Source organism: Geotrypetes seraphini, chromosome 10 (genome assembly GCF_902459505.1).
Source record: "Geotrypetes seraphini chromosome 10, aGeoSer1.1, whole genome shotgun sequence".
NCBI classification, from domain to species: domain Eukaryota; kingdom Metazoa; phylum Chordata; class Amphibia; order Gymnophiona; family Dermophiidae; genus Geotrypetes; species Geotrypetes seraphini.
Genome location: NC_047093.1, coordinates 52215584 through 52231451, shown reverse-complemented (window position 1 = coordinate 52231451; position 15868 = coordinate 52215584). Strand labels below are relative to the sequence as shown.

Below are 15868 nucleotides of genomic sequence, written 5' to 3'. Positions count from 1 at the left end.
CATCTATTCTTAAGTCCTGAAGATAATAATAATAACAGTTTATATACCGCAGGACCGTGAAGTTCTATGCAGTTTTACAAAGATTAAAAGAGGTACAAATTGATTGAACTTAACAGGGTGGAAGCTAGTAATTAACAGCTTAAGGGATAAGTTATTGAGGAGAAAGAGTTGTACGGGTCAGCTGCCTAGATATTTCAGGAACAGATATGTTTTTAGGCATTTCCTGAATTCCCCATAAGTAGTAGGCGTAAGCAACTGTTCCAAATCTTTACCCCATAATGCTCCCTGATGTGAGAAAAGATGTTGATGGTGTCTTTTGAGTTTACATTCTCTAACTGGAGGGGAAACAAAATTCAAATGTGAGCTTCTCTTATGTCTTGGCTGAGAAGGAGAAAAGGTCAGTTATGTATTTAGGAGCTAGACCGTATAGTACTTTAAAGCAGAAACATGCGAACTTAAACTTTACGCATGCCTCCATCGGCAGCCAATGCAGCTGTCAGTAGTAAGGTGTCACATGATCAAACTTCTTCAGCCTGAAAATCAGTCTGACCGCTGCATTTTGCACTAATTGTAATCATCGCATATTCTTTTGGGAAATTGCTAAATTGGCGATGTTACAGTAATCAAGTTGACTCAGTACGAGGGATTGTACCAGGATTCTAAATGCTGACATATCAAAATATGCTCTAATGGATCGAAGTTTCCAGAGAGTGAAAAAACCCTTTCTGATTAAGGAGTCTACCTGGTCCTTCATAGTTAAGCACTGGTCTAGTGTTACACCCAATACCTTCATAGTAGACTGAATAGGATAACTAAGTTTATTGATGCTCAAGGATGGACAGCAAACCCCATTCAACCTTTACACTACAAAAAAAAAAAAAAAAGAGTCAGTTTTCCAACTCGAATGCCATGTACTTGTTTTCTTTCTGCTTTAAAATATTTTGCATTTTTAAAAAAAATTGTTTTGGGTATTTTCTGGTGGTTAGTTTGGCTCACTATCAGATTCCAGGCAGTTTCTAGAATTATGCTATATTATATCTATTGAGTGAGACATGCTATGGACATCACATTTGAATAATAATTTTTCTTGCACATATATCTGTGGTGAGACAGTGGCATAAAGGCACTTTGCATTGACAACAGGGATCTTTGCTGAGGACAGTGGCTCTAAAGCAAATCCTTCCAGTGCCGACACTGTGGTATGCTGCAGTGCTTCTGATGAAAAGTTAAAAGCTGAGCAGAATGCAAGAGTCTTTATGTTATGTCTTTTATGACTTCTGTTAAAAGAAGCACAGCTTATACATGAACTCCTCTTGTCCTAATTTATTATTGCATATTTTAATACAAGTGGTCTTTATTTATTTATAGCCTAAGTGGTTTACATTCAGAGTGTATTTCTATCTGTCCTAGTGGGCTCACAACCTGACCAATGTACCTGAGATAATGGAGTCACAAGGAGCAGCTCTGGGCTTGAATTTGCAACCTCAGGGTGCTGAGGTTGCAGCCCTAACCACTAGGCCATAGTGGGGATTGCTGAACAAGTTTTTGGCATTAACTTGCAAGGAAAGGAAGTGATGAATAGTGATAATGCTAAATTAAGTTCTTACCTCAATAATCTTCTTTCTGGAAAATGACATAAAAATCTGGACGCTAGGTGATTATCCTCTCGTTGCAAACTGACTGCAGAAGGATATCATACACATCTTTTGACTCCGCCTCCTTCCCCAGCAAGCTGTACTGCCACCTTCAGTTTGTACCAAAGCAAGCGATCAAGACTCTAAAAAAGGAAATCAAAAGGAGGGGAAAGGGGGCTAGAGGTCACGCTGAGCCCGGAAGAAAGAGATACTCCCCCCCAACCGCAGCATACTAGCTCGCCGCAGGCACAAGGCACGTCCATAGAGGCAGTTCCGGTAGCCCAGGAGGCTGGTTCATCTTCGAGCGATGTATTGGATCTATCAAAAGACTTTTCAAGTCTGGAGACAGATACTGCGGCTGGAACATCAAAGAAAAGGGAGATACAACAAGACTCGATTTCTACAAATATGGCAGGTGAGACTCCTTTCTTTTTGGTTGAAAAACCCACTGAAATTACAATGGAGTCTCTCTGGGACTTAGTAGTCAAACTGGGAAATTCATTGAACCCACAACTTAAAGCATTAGAAATGAAAGTTGATAAGCAGGAACAAGAATTGACTCAAATGCAATCAGAATTGACTACGGTCAAAGTTACCTCAGATAAAAATAAAAATGAGATAGTAGGGGTCAAACAAGTACAAGAAACTATGATTAGAGATAGTACAAATATCAGGATGAAACTGGAAATGATTGAAAATGGCCAACGAGCCAATAATTTGCGGTTCCTAAATTTTCCCAGGATATCTTCTATGTCTCCTAGGGAAATGTTAAAAAAATACTTCTTGGAGATTTTCTCAGTTTCAGAAGAATTAATTCCACCATTTACACAAGTATTTTACCTGCCTGATAGAAAATTGGATCAGCAATTGAGCAACGTGGGACAACAGGAATCAAAATTGGACATTACTACATTATTGGAAAGTTCAATGAAAGAATTAGTCAAACCTGTGACATTACTGGTAACAGTTGTATTGATGCCAGATAAGAACTGGATTATGAAAATGTTCTTTAAAAATAGAACTAAAGAGTTCCTGGGTCAGAAAGTTCAAATTTTTTCTGATGTTACCAAAGAGACTCAAAAACGAAGAAAGCAGTTTTTGTTATTAAAACCTGGAGTAAATTCAGTGGGAGGAAAATTTTTCCTTAGATTTCCTTGCAAATGTATTGTTCATTATGGTTCTGATAAATATGTTTTCTTTGATACGATACACCTAACCAAATTTGTGGCATTGAAACGTCTTGAGAAAGGTGAAAAAATAGAAGTAACAACAGAAATACATGATTAGCTCCCCGCGATTTCATCCATTTAGATTTTCTTAAGTATAAGATTATTTTATGATCTTTTTGTTTTAATTCACCCTATTGAAGTCTAGGATCCATTTATTGTGGACTAGAGATTGTCTTTATAAGGAGAAGATGTTATGATATTTAATATCTTCTATATTGTATTGTAATTTGTTTTCTATTTCCTTTTTTTTTGTATTCGAAACAATCTTACTGTACAAGATGTTTATGCTTGGGAATAATGTATAAAATTATAAATAATAAATTTAAAAAAAAAAAAAAAAGGAGGGGAAAGGGGAATCTCTCCGACAATACTTTCAGTTCTGCTCTATAACAAATAAAGTGAACTTAGGTAGAACAAACAAGCCACCTCACTATGTGCAACCAGCATTAACACATTTGGAGCTCTTACAGACTCCTAAACTTTATTTTATATGTCTTCTTAATGAACTGTTACATTCTTAACTGACAAGCTGGAGAAGACTTCCATCTCAAGACCCAAAAGATCTGCCTGAGCAGATAGCAGGCAAAATATAAACTGAGAGGGCGGGGCATCCAGATTCTTATATCCTTTTCCAGAAAGAAGATTATTGAGGTAAGAACCTAATTAGAGAGTTGCGCGGAGACAGAAATCCCACATGTCCTTGCAAGGAATCCCTCCATCCCCCCTAAAAGTTACCTGTCCCCATAAAAAGCAGCAATTACTTCAGAAAGTTTTGATTTTTTTTTTTAAGTCTTAGTTTATTTAAACCAACAATAAAATACAATCATTTTTTAATACCCCCTCCTCTCTATAAAATTATTATTTTTTTTAATAATCCATGGGTCACACAGTAAGGGTGTATCTAGGAAAAGGGAACATCATAAACACTGCAGTAGGCATTAAAACATCAATATACCCATTGTTAAACTGAAGCCATATTAACACAGATTGATCCTGCACAGTCAACGCTAAAAGAAAACAGTCCTTTTCATACATATAGAACACAACCTCCCTAACCCTCACACAGGCCCACTTGCTTCCTTGTCACCATCACCACACTCTCCCTACCCCTGATCCTGCAAGCCTGCCTGGCTGTCACCATCATCTCTGTACCCCTAATGCCTGTTCCCATCACCAGATTCTCTCCCTTCCCCTTCACCCCATCCAGCCTGCCACTTCACTCTCCCTACCTCTCTCTCTGCCCAAGGTGGAAGGCTATCACCTTGGCTGGCCCGTCTGCCATCTAATTCTCTAGCCACCTGTCATCTCATGTCACCATTGCCTCATTCTCCCTACCCCTCATGATGGTCATCATCTAACCCTTTTGCTAGTTCTCATATTAGCCATACTGCCTGCTTACTTGTCTCTGCTATCTTGTGCCCCCCATCACCTCACTCTCTCCCTTCATGCCTAGCTCTCACTCTTTCTTCTCTTCATCCTGGCCTGCCTGCCACTTCCCTCTCCCTTCCTCCTAGCTGTCCCCCACAACCCCAAGCTCACCCCTGCCTAACCTGTGGGACAAATTGACTCTCCTCTCTTTCCTCTACCACCTGTCACATGCATGCCAAGTCCCAGCACCCACCAAGGCTTTCCCCCTCCCCCACTAAACTGACCTCACCAGCTCCAGCCAAGTGGTTTGGCAGGGGGAGTAGGCCCTCTCCCAGCCAGCCCCTCTAGTGCCCAGGAGCTGCAGCCACCTTCACCACGGCAGCGGCGAGCCATGGATGGGGAAGCGCAGGGTTGTTGCCTGGCTTCGAGGTCCTTTCCTTCTCCAGACCCAGTGCTCACACTTACCCCGCGCAACTTTGGCCAGCTCAGGTGAAGGCAGGGCAAAACACAGCTGGGAGCCAGAGAGCCATATCGCTCCTCGCTTGCGACCTCACCTTAGACATGCATGAAAAGTGAAGCGCCACAGCTCCCCAGAAGCAGCAACTCAGCCGCCAGCTCTCCCTCCTCTGGAGCTCAGCACAGGCACACATTGGCCCATTGTGCTGCAGCTGAAACAATGTGTGCCTGTGCTAAGCTTACTGCCTATGTGCTGACTCCATGCCTACATGATAGAGACTGTTGCTGCCGATTCGTCAGGAGTTCAGTGCAGCGCCGGCCGGAAATTAGGTAGGGCTCGGGATAGGAACCCCAGCTCCATCCCTGTGGAAGTCTCGTTGGCCTTGGAGGGGTCCCCTTGGGATTACCGCAATCCCTGTTCCCGTGCAGACCTCTAAACCTAATCTTCCATTCTGGTACAAGGATATAGGAATCTGGACTCTAGCTGATGTAACCCAACAGTATCTGACATCTAGGGCAGGACAAATGAGCCTGCCCTCAAAACAGAGGACTCAAAAGTGGCGTCCTCTCATACTGTTACATCCACTCTGTAAAACTTTGTAAAAGTATGGAAAGTAGACCGAGTAGCAGCCCTGCAGATCTCTTTAGGTGGAACTGCACGGGTCTCTGCCCATGATGAAACCACACTTCTGGTAGAATGGGCTCTCAGTGAGATCAGTGGCTGTTTGCCACAGCCAATGTATGCTGACGAAATCGCCATCTGAATACATCTAGAATAAGATTCCTTGGAAGCTGGCCTGCCTTGTCTAGACTGACTAGTCAGGACAAAGAGTCTTTTCCAAATAGTGGAGGAAAACTCTCCTCACTTCTAGCACTTGCAAAACCTTATCCTGCTTTGCCAATCCTGTGGAATGAAAGGCTGGCAAGCAAACTTCCTGGCTGAGGTGAAAAGCCAAAACAACCTTTGGTAAGAAAGAAGGGAAGTCCCTGCTTCTGTGATCCTGAGAAATGGTTCTGCAAGAGAGTGTTTGTAACTCTGAGACCCTTCTCGCAAAAAGAAATCGCTACCAGAAATGCAGTCTTTACAGTGAGATCCAGGAGCAATGCCTCCCGCAGGAGCTCATATGGAGCCTTACTAAGCCCCTTCAAAATGATGTTATGGTTCTACTCCAGGAAAGGCTGAAGTATAGGACATAACCTGAGCACTCCTTTCAAAAATCTGGTCATATCTGAGCACGAGACCCCAGCTTGAGCACGAGACACCAGCTGCTTGAACTTTAAGTGAACCTACCACTAGACCCTTTTCTAGTCCAGCTTGCAGGAATGCCAGTACAACTGCAACTGGTGCTTTAATGAACTCTACATTATCTTTGGCACACCACAGCTGAAAAGCCTTCCAGATCTTACAATAGGCTGCAATTGTTATAGATTTCTTAGCTCTAAGCAGAGTAGTGATGACTATGTTCGAATATCCTTTTTGCATTATGGCAACGTGTTCAAGAGCCATGCCTACAGTGTTCTGGATTCTCCATTGGAAACGGACCCTGACTGAGACCCCGATGTATAGATAGCTTGATATTTTTGTTCCTTTGTAGACAAACTAAATCCACGTAATCCAATGCAGCCAATTTGGGGCCACCAGTCCCTTAGTATCTTAGGATGTATCCTTAGTATCTTAGGATGAATCACATCTGATTTCATGATGTTATACACTTTCAGTTTTATCAATTTCACATGGACACTCCCATACATACACTTGACAATAATCAGTGGTTCTTCTTAAAATTCTTTTCTTCACTGACTAATGATAAAAAGCATCTAAGCAGGTCTTGGTTAAAGGGAAAGGGGATGGGACTTGTAAACCGCCTTTTTGTGATTACACATTCAAAGCGGTTTACATATATACAGGTACTTATTTTGTACCTGAGGCAATGGAAAATTACCCGGGGTCACAAGGAGCAGCGCTGGGATCGATCCCATAACCTCAGAGTGCTGAGGCAGCAGCTCTACCACTAGGCTACTCCTTAAAAGCACCCTCTGAATCCTTGGCAGGTAGGCTTAAGAATGTTACTCTAAAGTCAGTATTTTTGGTTGCTATTTCATTGGATTTCAAAATGATAGGCATTATCGTGCAGGAAGCCCTTCCTGTTCTTTTCAAGGACAAAATAGTTCTTCGGCCAGTGAAGGCCTTTCATCTCAATCAAGCTATAGCATTGTCTGAGCTGGGAGAGGCTAGAAAATCAGAGGAACGAAAACTATGGCATTGGCTGGATGTTAGGTGAGTACTGAACTACTGAAGGGTTCAAGAAGGGTGAGGTGGCATTCAAGGCCACTTTTGCTAGGTGAATTAGAGTACAGTAGAATCTCAGTTATCCAGAACCCATGGGGATTGGTGGATGCTAGATAACTATTTTTCTGGTTGCTTGAGAAAGACAATGAGTGTCTAACTCAGATCTCAATTTCCCCCCCCTCCTCCAGTCCTGAAGCAGCAGTAGTGGCAGTGGTCCTGAGCCGCGAACCCCCCCTCCCTCCCTAACTGAAGTAGCAACTAGTCAGCAGAGGCTGCGCTGAAAACAGGCTGCTCGCAGCTAGCCCCAACAGGACCTTTCCTCTGACAAGTCAAAGGGCTCAGAACTGCCGCCGCCATTTCTGCTACTTCAGGGGGAGGAGGGGTTTCCACAGTTCAGGACTGCTGCCGTTTGTGCTTCGGGGCTGGAGGGAAGGTGGGTTCATGGCTCAGAACCGCTGCTTCAAGGCTTACTTGAGAGCTGGAGGGAGGATAAGTTCATAGCTCAGGAGCACTACTGCTACTTTGGAGGACTTTTTTTTTCCTTGCCGATTATTTTGCCAGTTGGATGAGAGTGCCAGTTGCCTGAATACCAGTTCAGTGAGATTCTACTGTATATTGCTTCAACCTATATTTTGCAGGGACAGCTATTCCACTAGGAGGTCAGGTGGTTCTGCCTTAGGAAATTTGTAAAGCAGCTGTCTGGTCTTCGCTCCATTCCTTTGCTCAGCATTACCATCTGGATATCCAAGCTCGACAAAATGCATCTTTTGGTGCACAAGTTTTATCTGCAGGATATGGAGGATCCCAGTTCCCACCCCTTGAGGTCACTGCTTTGGTACTTCAGATCAATCTGGGCCAGTCTGGAAGGATGATACGGAAGGAGAAATTAGGTCTTATCTGCTAATTTGCTTTCCTTTAGTTCCTCCAAACTGGCCCAGAACCTGCCCAGTATAGTTTCTGTTTTAAGAGACTGAATGTTGTTGGTTTTTTTAGGCTGCTTTTTGTGCAGCAGTTGGTAATAAATAGGTTCTTCTTGTAGACAGTTGCGAGATGTGCTTCTCATTTTAATCAATATTATTGGTTATTTGTTAATATTTTAAAAAATAAATATTTAAGTAAGCAAGCTCATTCAGCATAAGCACAACTCAAAGAAGGGTGTCTGAGTGGGGCATTGAGCGAACATTTTCTGGGATCTGCTTTGGGACAGACTGCACAGGGCAATTATAGGCTCATTTAGAATTCTCAGTCTCCACCTATTGGTAGGAGTGCATAACTCCTCAGTCTGGGCTGATCTGGCAAGAGTAAAGGAAAGCAAATTAGCAGGTAAGACTTAATTTCTCCTGTGATAGGGAAACATGTGTAGGAAGAATAAAATATACAAAAACCAAGAAGTCTAACTCTGGAAGAGAGATTCTCCCAAAAGGACAGATATGGATAGGAATAAAGAAACATTTGGTCAACCCATCCCTAGGGTACTAAGCTCATCTATCCAACTGAGAAAGGAATCACTCACCCTAACAGAATAAGGAGGCGAGTAACCAATTCCCCTTGGCTCACACTAGGTTACCTCCCCTAGCTAAAGGACAGGCCTATATTTTATCTATTCACCCCAAGCTGATAGTCAGTGCTGAAGAAAATCAAACTGAAATCTGATAGCAAGTGGACATCTTATCCCATAAACATATATGATTTAGTGTACCCTGGTATATGGAAGGATGGGAGTCACCAGATAAGTAAGAGACCTACCTTTTCCATCAGTTGCTGAAGCTTCCTGTAAATGCCGGATGGACCTGAAAAATAAGCAAAATTCTTCCAAGATACACTTTACTTAAAATGTGCAGCCTTTGATAAAACATCTATACAAGGTGAAGATGCAGAAAACCATTTACACTTCTCCCTCCGTATTCGCTGTGATAGGAGATTAACAGAACCGCAAATAGAGAAAAACTGCGAATAACTTTTTCATATGTTATTTGCTGTTTTCTATTAAAAACCATCATGAATATGGTGAAACCGTAAATAACAGGGTGGGAGACCTAGCCTGTTCCTGAAGGAGGCAAAACACGATGAAAAAAGTGCTGGGAATCGGTGATTTTCTCTGTAAATGCTTGGAATTGGCGATTTCTCTATGCAAGCTGATGTCATGGGGGGGGGGGGGAAGAGCCACAAGCTAAAAACTGCAAATAATCGAAACCGCGATCCGCGATTGCTGAAACAGTGAATATGGAGGGCGAAGTGTAACCACTACAACTAATGCCCAGACTCCTCTAGCAATGCTCCTTCACTTCTGTCCTACGGCACTTCCTGCTATTCCAGTATGAAGACCCTCACATACAGTTCTGACAACATACCTCACTCCTGCCCAGAAACATCTCCTTCTAGTCCAGGGTCAAGACTCCCATACACAGAGCATTGCCAAAACTACCTCACTCCTGCTATGAATCACTTTATACTATTCTAGCACTGAGACCCTCATACACAGTTCTTTTCATGCACCTCATTTCTGCTCTGCAGCACTCCCTGCTAATCTAGTGCAGAAGACAACCCCACACAGCTCAACTAATGCACCCCATGTCTGCTCTGCAACACCCCCTACTATCTCAGTGCTGAAATTCATCCCCTATCCCCGCCAGTGCAGTTCTTAAACCTTCTATTACATTAAGAGGAAATTCAAAAGCAGTAGGGTTAGATGGTGTAACAGAACATGATCCCACATTATCAAAAGAGACAGCTGCTTTAATATTGGACAGGAAGATACTATTACTGCACAGTGGCACTGTCTCTCAGTCAAATGAGACCTTTGGAGTGAACAAACCTAAAACCACACTTGCTTGAGCAATTCCTCCCAAGAAGCCGCTTTGTTTTTTACTTTGAAATGAGACTCTCCTGGTTTTGAATCTACCCCTGCACTGTCAGTGACTTTTTATTAACAAGAAAGAACCATAAATAATGGCAATTACACAGTTGAAATTATACAATTAGATCTACCCACCATGGAGGACCATGGCCCAACCAAACTCCCCTTCCCCCACCTGAAAATCCTTCCCACCCACCCCCTTCCTCAAACAAAAAAAGATTTAATACAGGCAGTCCCCGAGTTACAGACGCCCGACTTAAGTATGACTCATACTTAAGAATGCGATTGCAGCTTCATTTGGTTTCACTGAACAGTATTTTCAGTGGCATAGGCTCCTACACTTCTCCTGTAGCAAATTCAGAAATGATGCATGGCCACATAAAGTACAGTGTGTGGTTGTGCATGCTGTACCTTAGAGGGAACACTGGTAGGGTCAGCTGGGAGCAGAGGTAAGCAGTAAGAATCTTAAAATCTACAAGTTTTGAGTTAAATACAAATCTGACTTAAGAACAGCTTTAAAAATGTAACTTGTTCTTAACCTGGGGACTGCCTGTAAACTTATGCTATCAGTTTTAAAAGTGCTCATAGAATGAATTGCAGTAATCCAGCCATCATACTATGATTATAGCAGCTCTCCTACCTGAAAGCCCTGCCACTAAATAAACTGAGCACATTTTGCCGACATCTTGCTGATGACTTACCATACTACTGGGAAAAGGATAGCCCCGCAACAAAGCAAATCCACCAGAAAGAGGATTTCCTTCCATAGTCCATATTCTGTTGTCCCCTCTTCTGTGGATTCTAGAATGATATAGGCCACATTTGCAAGGACCTGTGGTCACACAAGGTGAGAAATGTATTATTAAAGCTCTCAGGAACAGGGTACAGGAGAGGTAGATAACCTACATTTAACTTAATTTCTTGTTTCAAGAAATGAAGTTAAATGCAGGTATCTACCTCTGGTTGTTTCATGCCTTGAAAACTGCTGCCACAGCAGAATCCATAATCAGAAGCAGCAGTCATTTATTTCCTGCTATCGAGGATGCAAATCTGTATGATATGAAAACAAAGAGCCATTCTAAAGCACCACATGCATACAAGTGGGCACACAGGTTCCTCACCTGAAGTGGGATAACAATCATGAAGATCTTCTTGTCTTTATCGGACAGGATGTGCTTAACAAAAGCCCAACCAGTGCCAATCAGTGCAATGGTGATAAAAAGAAGTGCCCCCTTCAGACTGCAAAAGAAAGCACAGGTATGTTTAGAAGGGGCGCCAATGCTGACCTCCTCTTAGCAGAACTGCTCAAATAAACCCTCCCAGTACACAGGCACAGAGAGTACTTTGATTTTGCAAGGGGACCTAGACACTGGCAGTTCCCATTCTTTTTAGAGTAATATTGACAGTCCACATATTGTTGCTCTTTCCAGTTCCTAATCTTGTTCTTTATTTCTTTAGGACATTTTATTTAAATCATTTTCACCTTTTTGTCATTTCAGGAGTTTTATTATACTCTTTCTAGCTTCACATATTTGTCCACATTTTACCCAGATGGTTGTTTTCAGCAATGGTAGGTTAAATCTTACAAACCCCTCATTCCATCAACACCTTTCAATTGTCCACTCTCTCATAGCCACAAAGGGTATATGTCTCCATGGCTTAATAGGTTACACTCTTACTGAAAAGAATATTTTTTTCATATCACCATACCCATAAATACTCTCTCACATCCACTCCTTTCATTTCACCCTATTCATTCAACCTTTTCTTATCACACATTTTTTGCATTTGTTATTTACTTACATATTTTCACAGGGCCCCTGATGAAGGCAAACACATTTGCTGAAACACGGACCATGTAGGATCCCTCACTTCAGCTCATCCTTTGAAGTCTATCACACTGCTATATTGTTTGTCAGTCGATTTGCTGCATTTGTAATTATATCTAATCTAATCTAAACCTTAAGTTTATATACCGCATCATCTCCATGAGTATGGAGCTCGACATGGTTTACAAGAACTTAAAATAGTAGGTAGAGAAGAAGAAAAAGGATTACATGAACTTATGTGAAGAAGGGGGGAGAAAAAAAGGGGGGGGGAAGGATAGAGTTACAATTTGCTGAAAAGCCAGGTTTTCAGTTGTTTGCGGAATAACTGAAGGGAGCTCAGGTTCCGCAACGGGGAGGTGAGGTCGTTCCAAAGACCTGTGATTTTGAAGAGAAGTGATTTTCCCAACCATCACCAGTTACATTGACACCAATTTGGGATTTACTACTGACTGCATCGGCACAACATTTGGAACTCTGTTTCATGGCTTAGAGTCAGTGTTGTTCTTTATTGTGAACTATTAGCTGCTTTATTGGACTAATATATGTTTTACTGTATGCATTGTTTTTATGAATTATTATTCCTATGTTAATAAACCTTCGACTTGCTGGTTCAGCTACTCCACTTCCCAAGTTTCTTTGAATACCGGGGTTTGTTGCTTCCACTATGTAGTTTCCTATTAGCTGCTGAATGCACCTGCTCATGTGTAGCAAATACTTCTGCCCAATAACTAAATGACACTGAAAAGTCCACCTAAGGGCAAACGTGTCTAGTAACATTCTCAACTTACAGGTGAGCGATGTAATAGACGACAGCCCAACCCTCCATGGGGTATCCTTGAGAGGAGATGTAGTGGTAATCAATCTGAAAGCAGAGGAGACTGTCAGTACAAACCCATTCCCAGTCTGAACCTCATTCCACAACAATGTAGTCTCAAGCCTCTTTGCATCAGCTTCTGACAGATGGCAGGAACTTATATAATGATATACCACAGAAGCTGTGAAGCTCCTTTACTAACCCTTACAGGTTTAATAGTGTTTTTCAATAAAGACAAAGAGCAGGTATCTATGCAATTCCTTAGTTCTTAAGTACTCCAGTCATATCACCTTATATTCCTTCCAAAGACAAATTGACAAGTACTTACTGCATGGAAGACCAAGGAGAGAGACTTGGTGAAGGGCAGAGCTGCCATCAGCCAATGAATCTTAAATACATCATGCCTACACACAAAAAAAGGAGAAATATCAGAGAAGAAAAGGGCTGGACTCCATTATTCAGAGACTTATGAAGAACTACCAAGTTATCCAGTTCCAGGAGAAGGAGACTTTTGGCCTGTTCTAGATTTAAACTATCATCCTAAAGCTGTTTGATATTTATAGCCCCTGATTCTACATGATGATGCAGGTCCTAATGTAATCGGGATGGGGTTGTCAGAAATCCAGGACTGGTCTTAAATCTCCCTCCTGCATCTACTTAGCTTGGCAGCTTACTCTTGGGGGGATTCTGTTCTACTTAGCCTTGCAAAATTCTACATTGTGATCAGAAGGCAATGGCAACTTATATTGCTGCTCTGCATCTCCTCTCCTACCCCCACCCTAATGTGTACAAACTTCATCTGATCTGGATCACCACAAACAGAGGAGGAGGAAAGCAGCTGTGCATTGGTCCACACTATCCTCCTCTGCTCTCAATGTAAACTTTGAACAGTGGGGTTCTACAGTGTCTCATGCAGTTCATACTGTGCATTCAGCAGCTACTCACCACTTCCGAGAAAAAGAGAGAGCGAGAAAGAGAGAAAGCTGGGAAAATGTATGGGGGGCAAGGTAGTTATTGACAGAGTTATGGGACAGAGGTGGTGATTAATTAAGAAAGCTATAGGGAGTATATAGGGCAGTTAGTAATTGAGGGAGAGCTATAGTTGTGTGGTTGGGGGGGGGAAGAGTGATTTCAGAACAAGAGCTGTGTGTGTATGCTAAAGAAAGAAATTTTAGAAAGAGACCTATGGGGGGTATATGGGCTGGGATGGGATGTCAGAAGAAAACAATGAGTATCTGATGGATGAGGGGGAGGGAAGAGGCTGAAAGAGAGTTAAAGGGATGTGTGTTCCTGGGTAGGGGTTGAGAAAGAGAGGGATAGATAGATAGAAACTGCGGGTCTTGCTAGTGGACAGAGAGAAAGAGAGCAAGCTGGAGGGTGTCCACCATAGAAATGGGGCAGAAAACACTAGGGATTGAACTTGCCAGGGATCATAGGGATTGAGAGCTAGTTGGGGGAGTAAGAGTGCTGGAAGGGGTTTTCAAGTTTGAGAAAGGAGAAAGCTGAGTGGGGCGAGAGGAAATAAACTTAGAGAAAAAATTTGGTCTTGGAGAATGAGATGTACAATGTCAGCGTCTATGAGACAAACTTGTTTTTTTTTGTTACATAGAGCTTTTTGGACCCCAGTTAGATTACAAAAGTTAAATAGTTCTTTGTCTAATAGATGCTGGCATTGTAATCTGGATGTAGGGACTTTGGATCATCTTTTGTTTTACTGTCCCCATATCTTAACCTTTTGGAATTCAATCTGGGATCAAATAAATTTATTGGAAAATCATGTAGCATTATATTATGATACTGTGATATTTGGAATGTCTATGAGAAAAAAGAGTCAGATATCAGCGTGTAATAACAAACTTTTATTAATTTTGACTGGAGTTGCCATCCAACATATTACTAATAACTGGAAAGATCATAGTAGGCTTAATTTTAATTTTTGGTGGAATTCAGTATGTCACATATATAGAATGGAAAGATCAATAGCGGTACAGAATGGAAATTATAAAAATTTTATTAAAATATGGGAGCCATTAACATCTTTTTGTCATGATTAAATGCCATTTTTCTATTGATTATGCACCATTTGGTATTGGGTGGGGGAGGGTTTCAAGAATATGATCTTATGAATAGAGGGATCTGAGGGAGGGTGGGGAGAGGGTTACATTTCTACTTAAAGATTATAATGATAAGATGTTCAAGTGCTCAGATTAATTGTGTTTATTATGATTATTTGTACACTTGATGAAAGTTTTAAAATGAATAAAGAATTAAAAAAAAAAAAAAGGAATAAAGCTTTGCCTTCAGGATAGACTAAAGTATAGAATTTTAAATGAAAATGTATGCAGAATTCCCTCAGGAAGAGCAGCTGTGAACACAATGAGTGGAGGCAGCAATGGTCAAGTATCATGTTAGGACTCCAAAGCAGGGCCAAGAGCACAGAATATCATAAAAAAGGTGATCTTAAAGTAGACACAGAAGAGATTTAATTGCTGGATTATTTAATCTAGTATTACTGTATGGTTTCACTGTTTAGGAAGTCTGTTGAATATTCAACTCCTGCAACGTGAGCCATTAACAATGCCTGAAAATGTTGATTGGCCAAAAGAAACAACCTGATGGCTTTTCTGGCTACTCCTCCCCAAAGATTGACAAAGGCTACTGCACCACCAAAATGACCAAATAGGTGAGGTGGTTACTGTGGTCTACCCTGGTGTGGGCAATAAAAGGATGCAACCAAACCCCCCTCACTGACCCTCCCCCCCAGTCCAGCACTTCCCCTTCTGTCAAATCAAATTCTTCCAATCTACCTTTAAATATGGCATTCTCTCTTCTAGAGGCATCTGGCAGCATAAGATATTCACATAGTGCTACCTGCTCTGTTCACATAGTGCTTGCCTGCTCTGTCATGTCTCACCCCATTTGACGTAACTTGTTTCTGTATAAGAACATAAGAATAGCCTTACTGAATCAGACCAGTGGTCCATCAAGCCCAGTAGCCCGTTTTCATGGTGGCCAATACAGGTCACTAGTACCTGGCCAAAACCCAAAGAGTAGCAACATTCCATTATGTCAGAGTAAGCAAGATTCCGGAATCCCAGATATTAGCAACATTCCATGCAGAATCTCAAAGAGCAGCAACATTCTATGCTACCAATTCAGGGCAAGCAGTGGCTTCTCCCATGTCTTTCTCAATAACAGACTATGGACTTTTCCTCCAGGAAATTGTCCGAACCTTTCTTAAAACTAGCTAAGCTACATGCTCTTACCACAACCTTAACTATTCTCCGCAGGCCAAATTATGTGACTTGCTAACACTGCTGGCCACCTATAAAGGGAAGAAAGCCATATTTAAAAGGTAGACCTTAAGGAAAGAGGGGATTTGAGAAAGGGC

General features: G+C 41.8%; 1 protein-coding gene across 3 annotated transcripts in view; it reads right to left on the bottom strand.

Moving 5' to 3' along the window:
- GPR107 (G protein-coupled receptor 107) overlaps positions 1–15868 on the bottom strand; it is an 88530-nt gene that overhangs the window by 17762 nt on the left and 54900 nt on the right. For all 3 annotated transcript variants that reach the window (XM_033960319.1, XM_033960318.1, XM_033960320.1), the window contains exons 10-14: positions 12806–12881; positions 12452–12525; positions 10956–11073; positions 10536–10666; positions 8724–8767 (exon numbers count right to left, since the gene is read on the bottom strand). In XM_033960319.1, coding sequence (XP_033816210.1) covers positions 8724–8767; positions 10536–10666; positions 10956–11073; positions 12452–12525; positions 12806–12881 — 443 coding nt within the window. The remainder of the gene's footprint in view (positions 1–8723; positions 8768–10535; positions 10667–10955; positions 11074–12451; positions 12526–12805; positions 12882–15868) is intronic.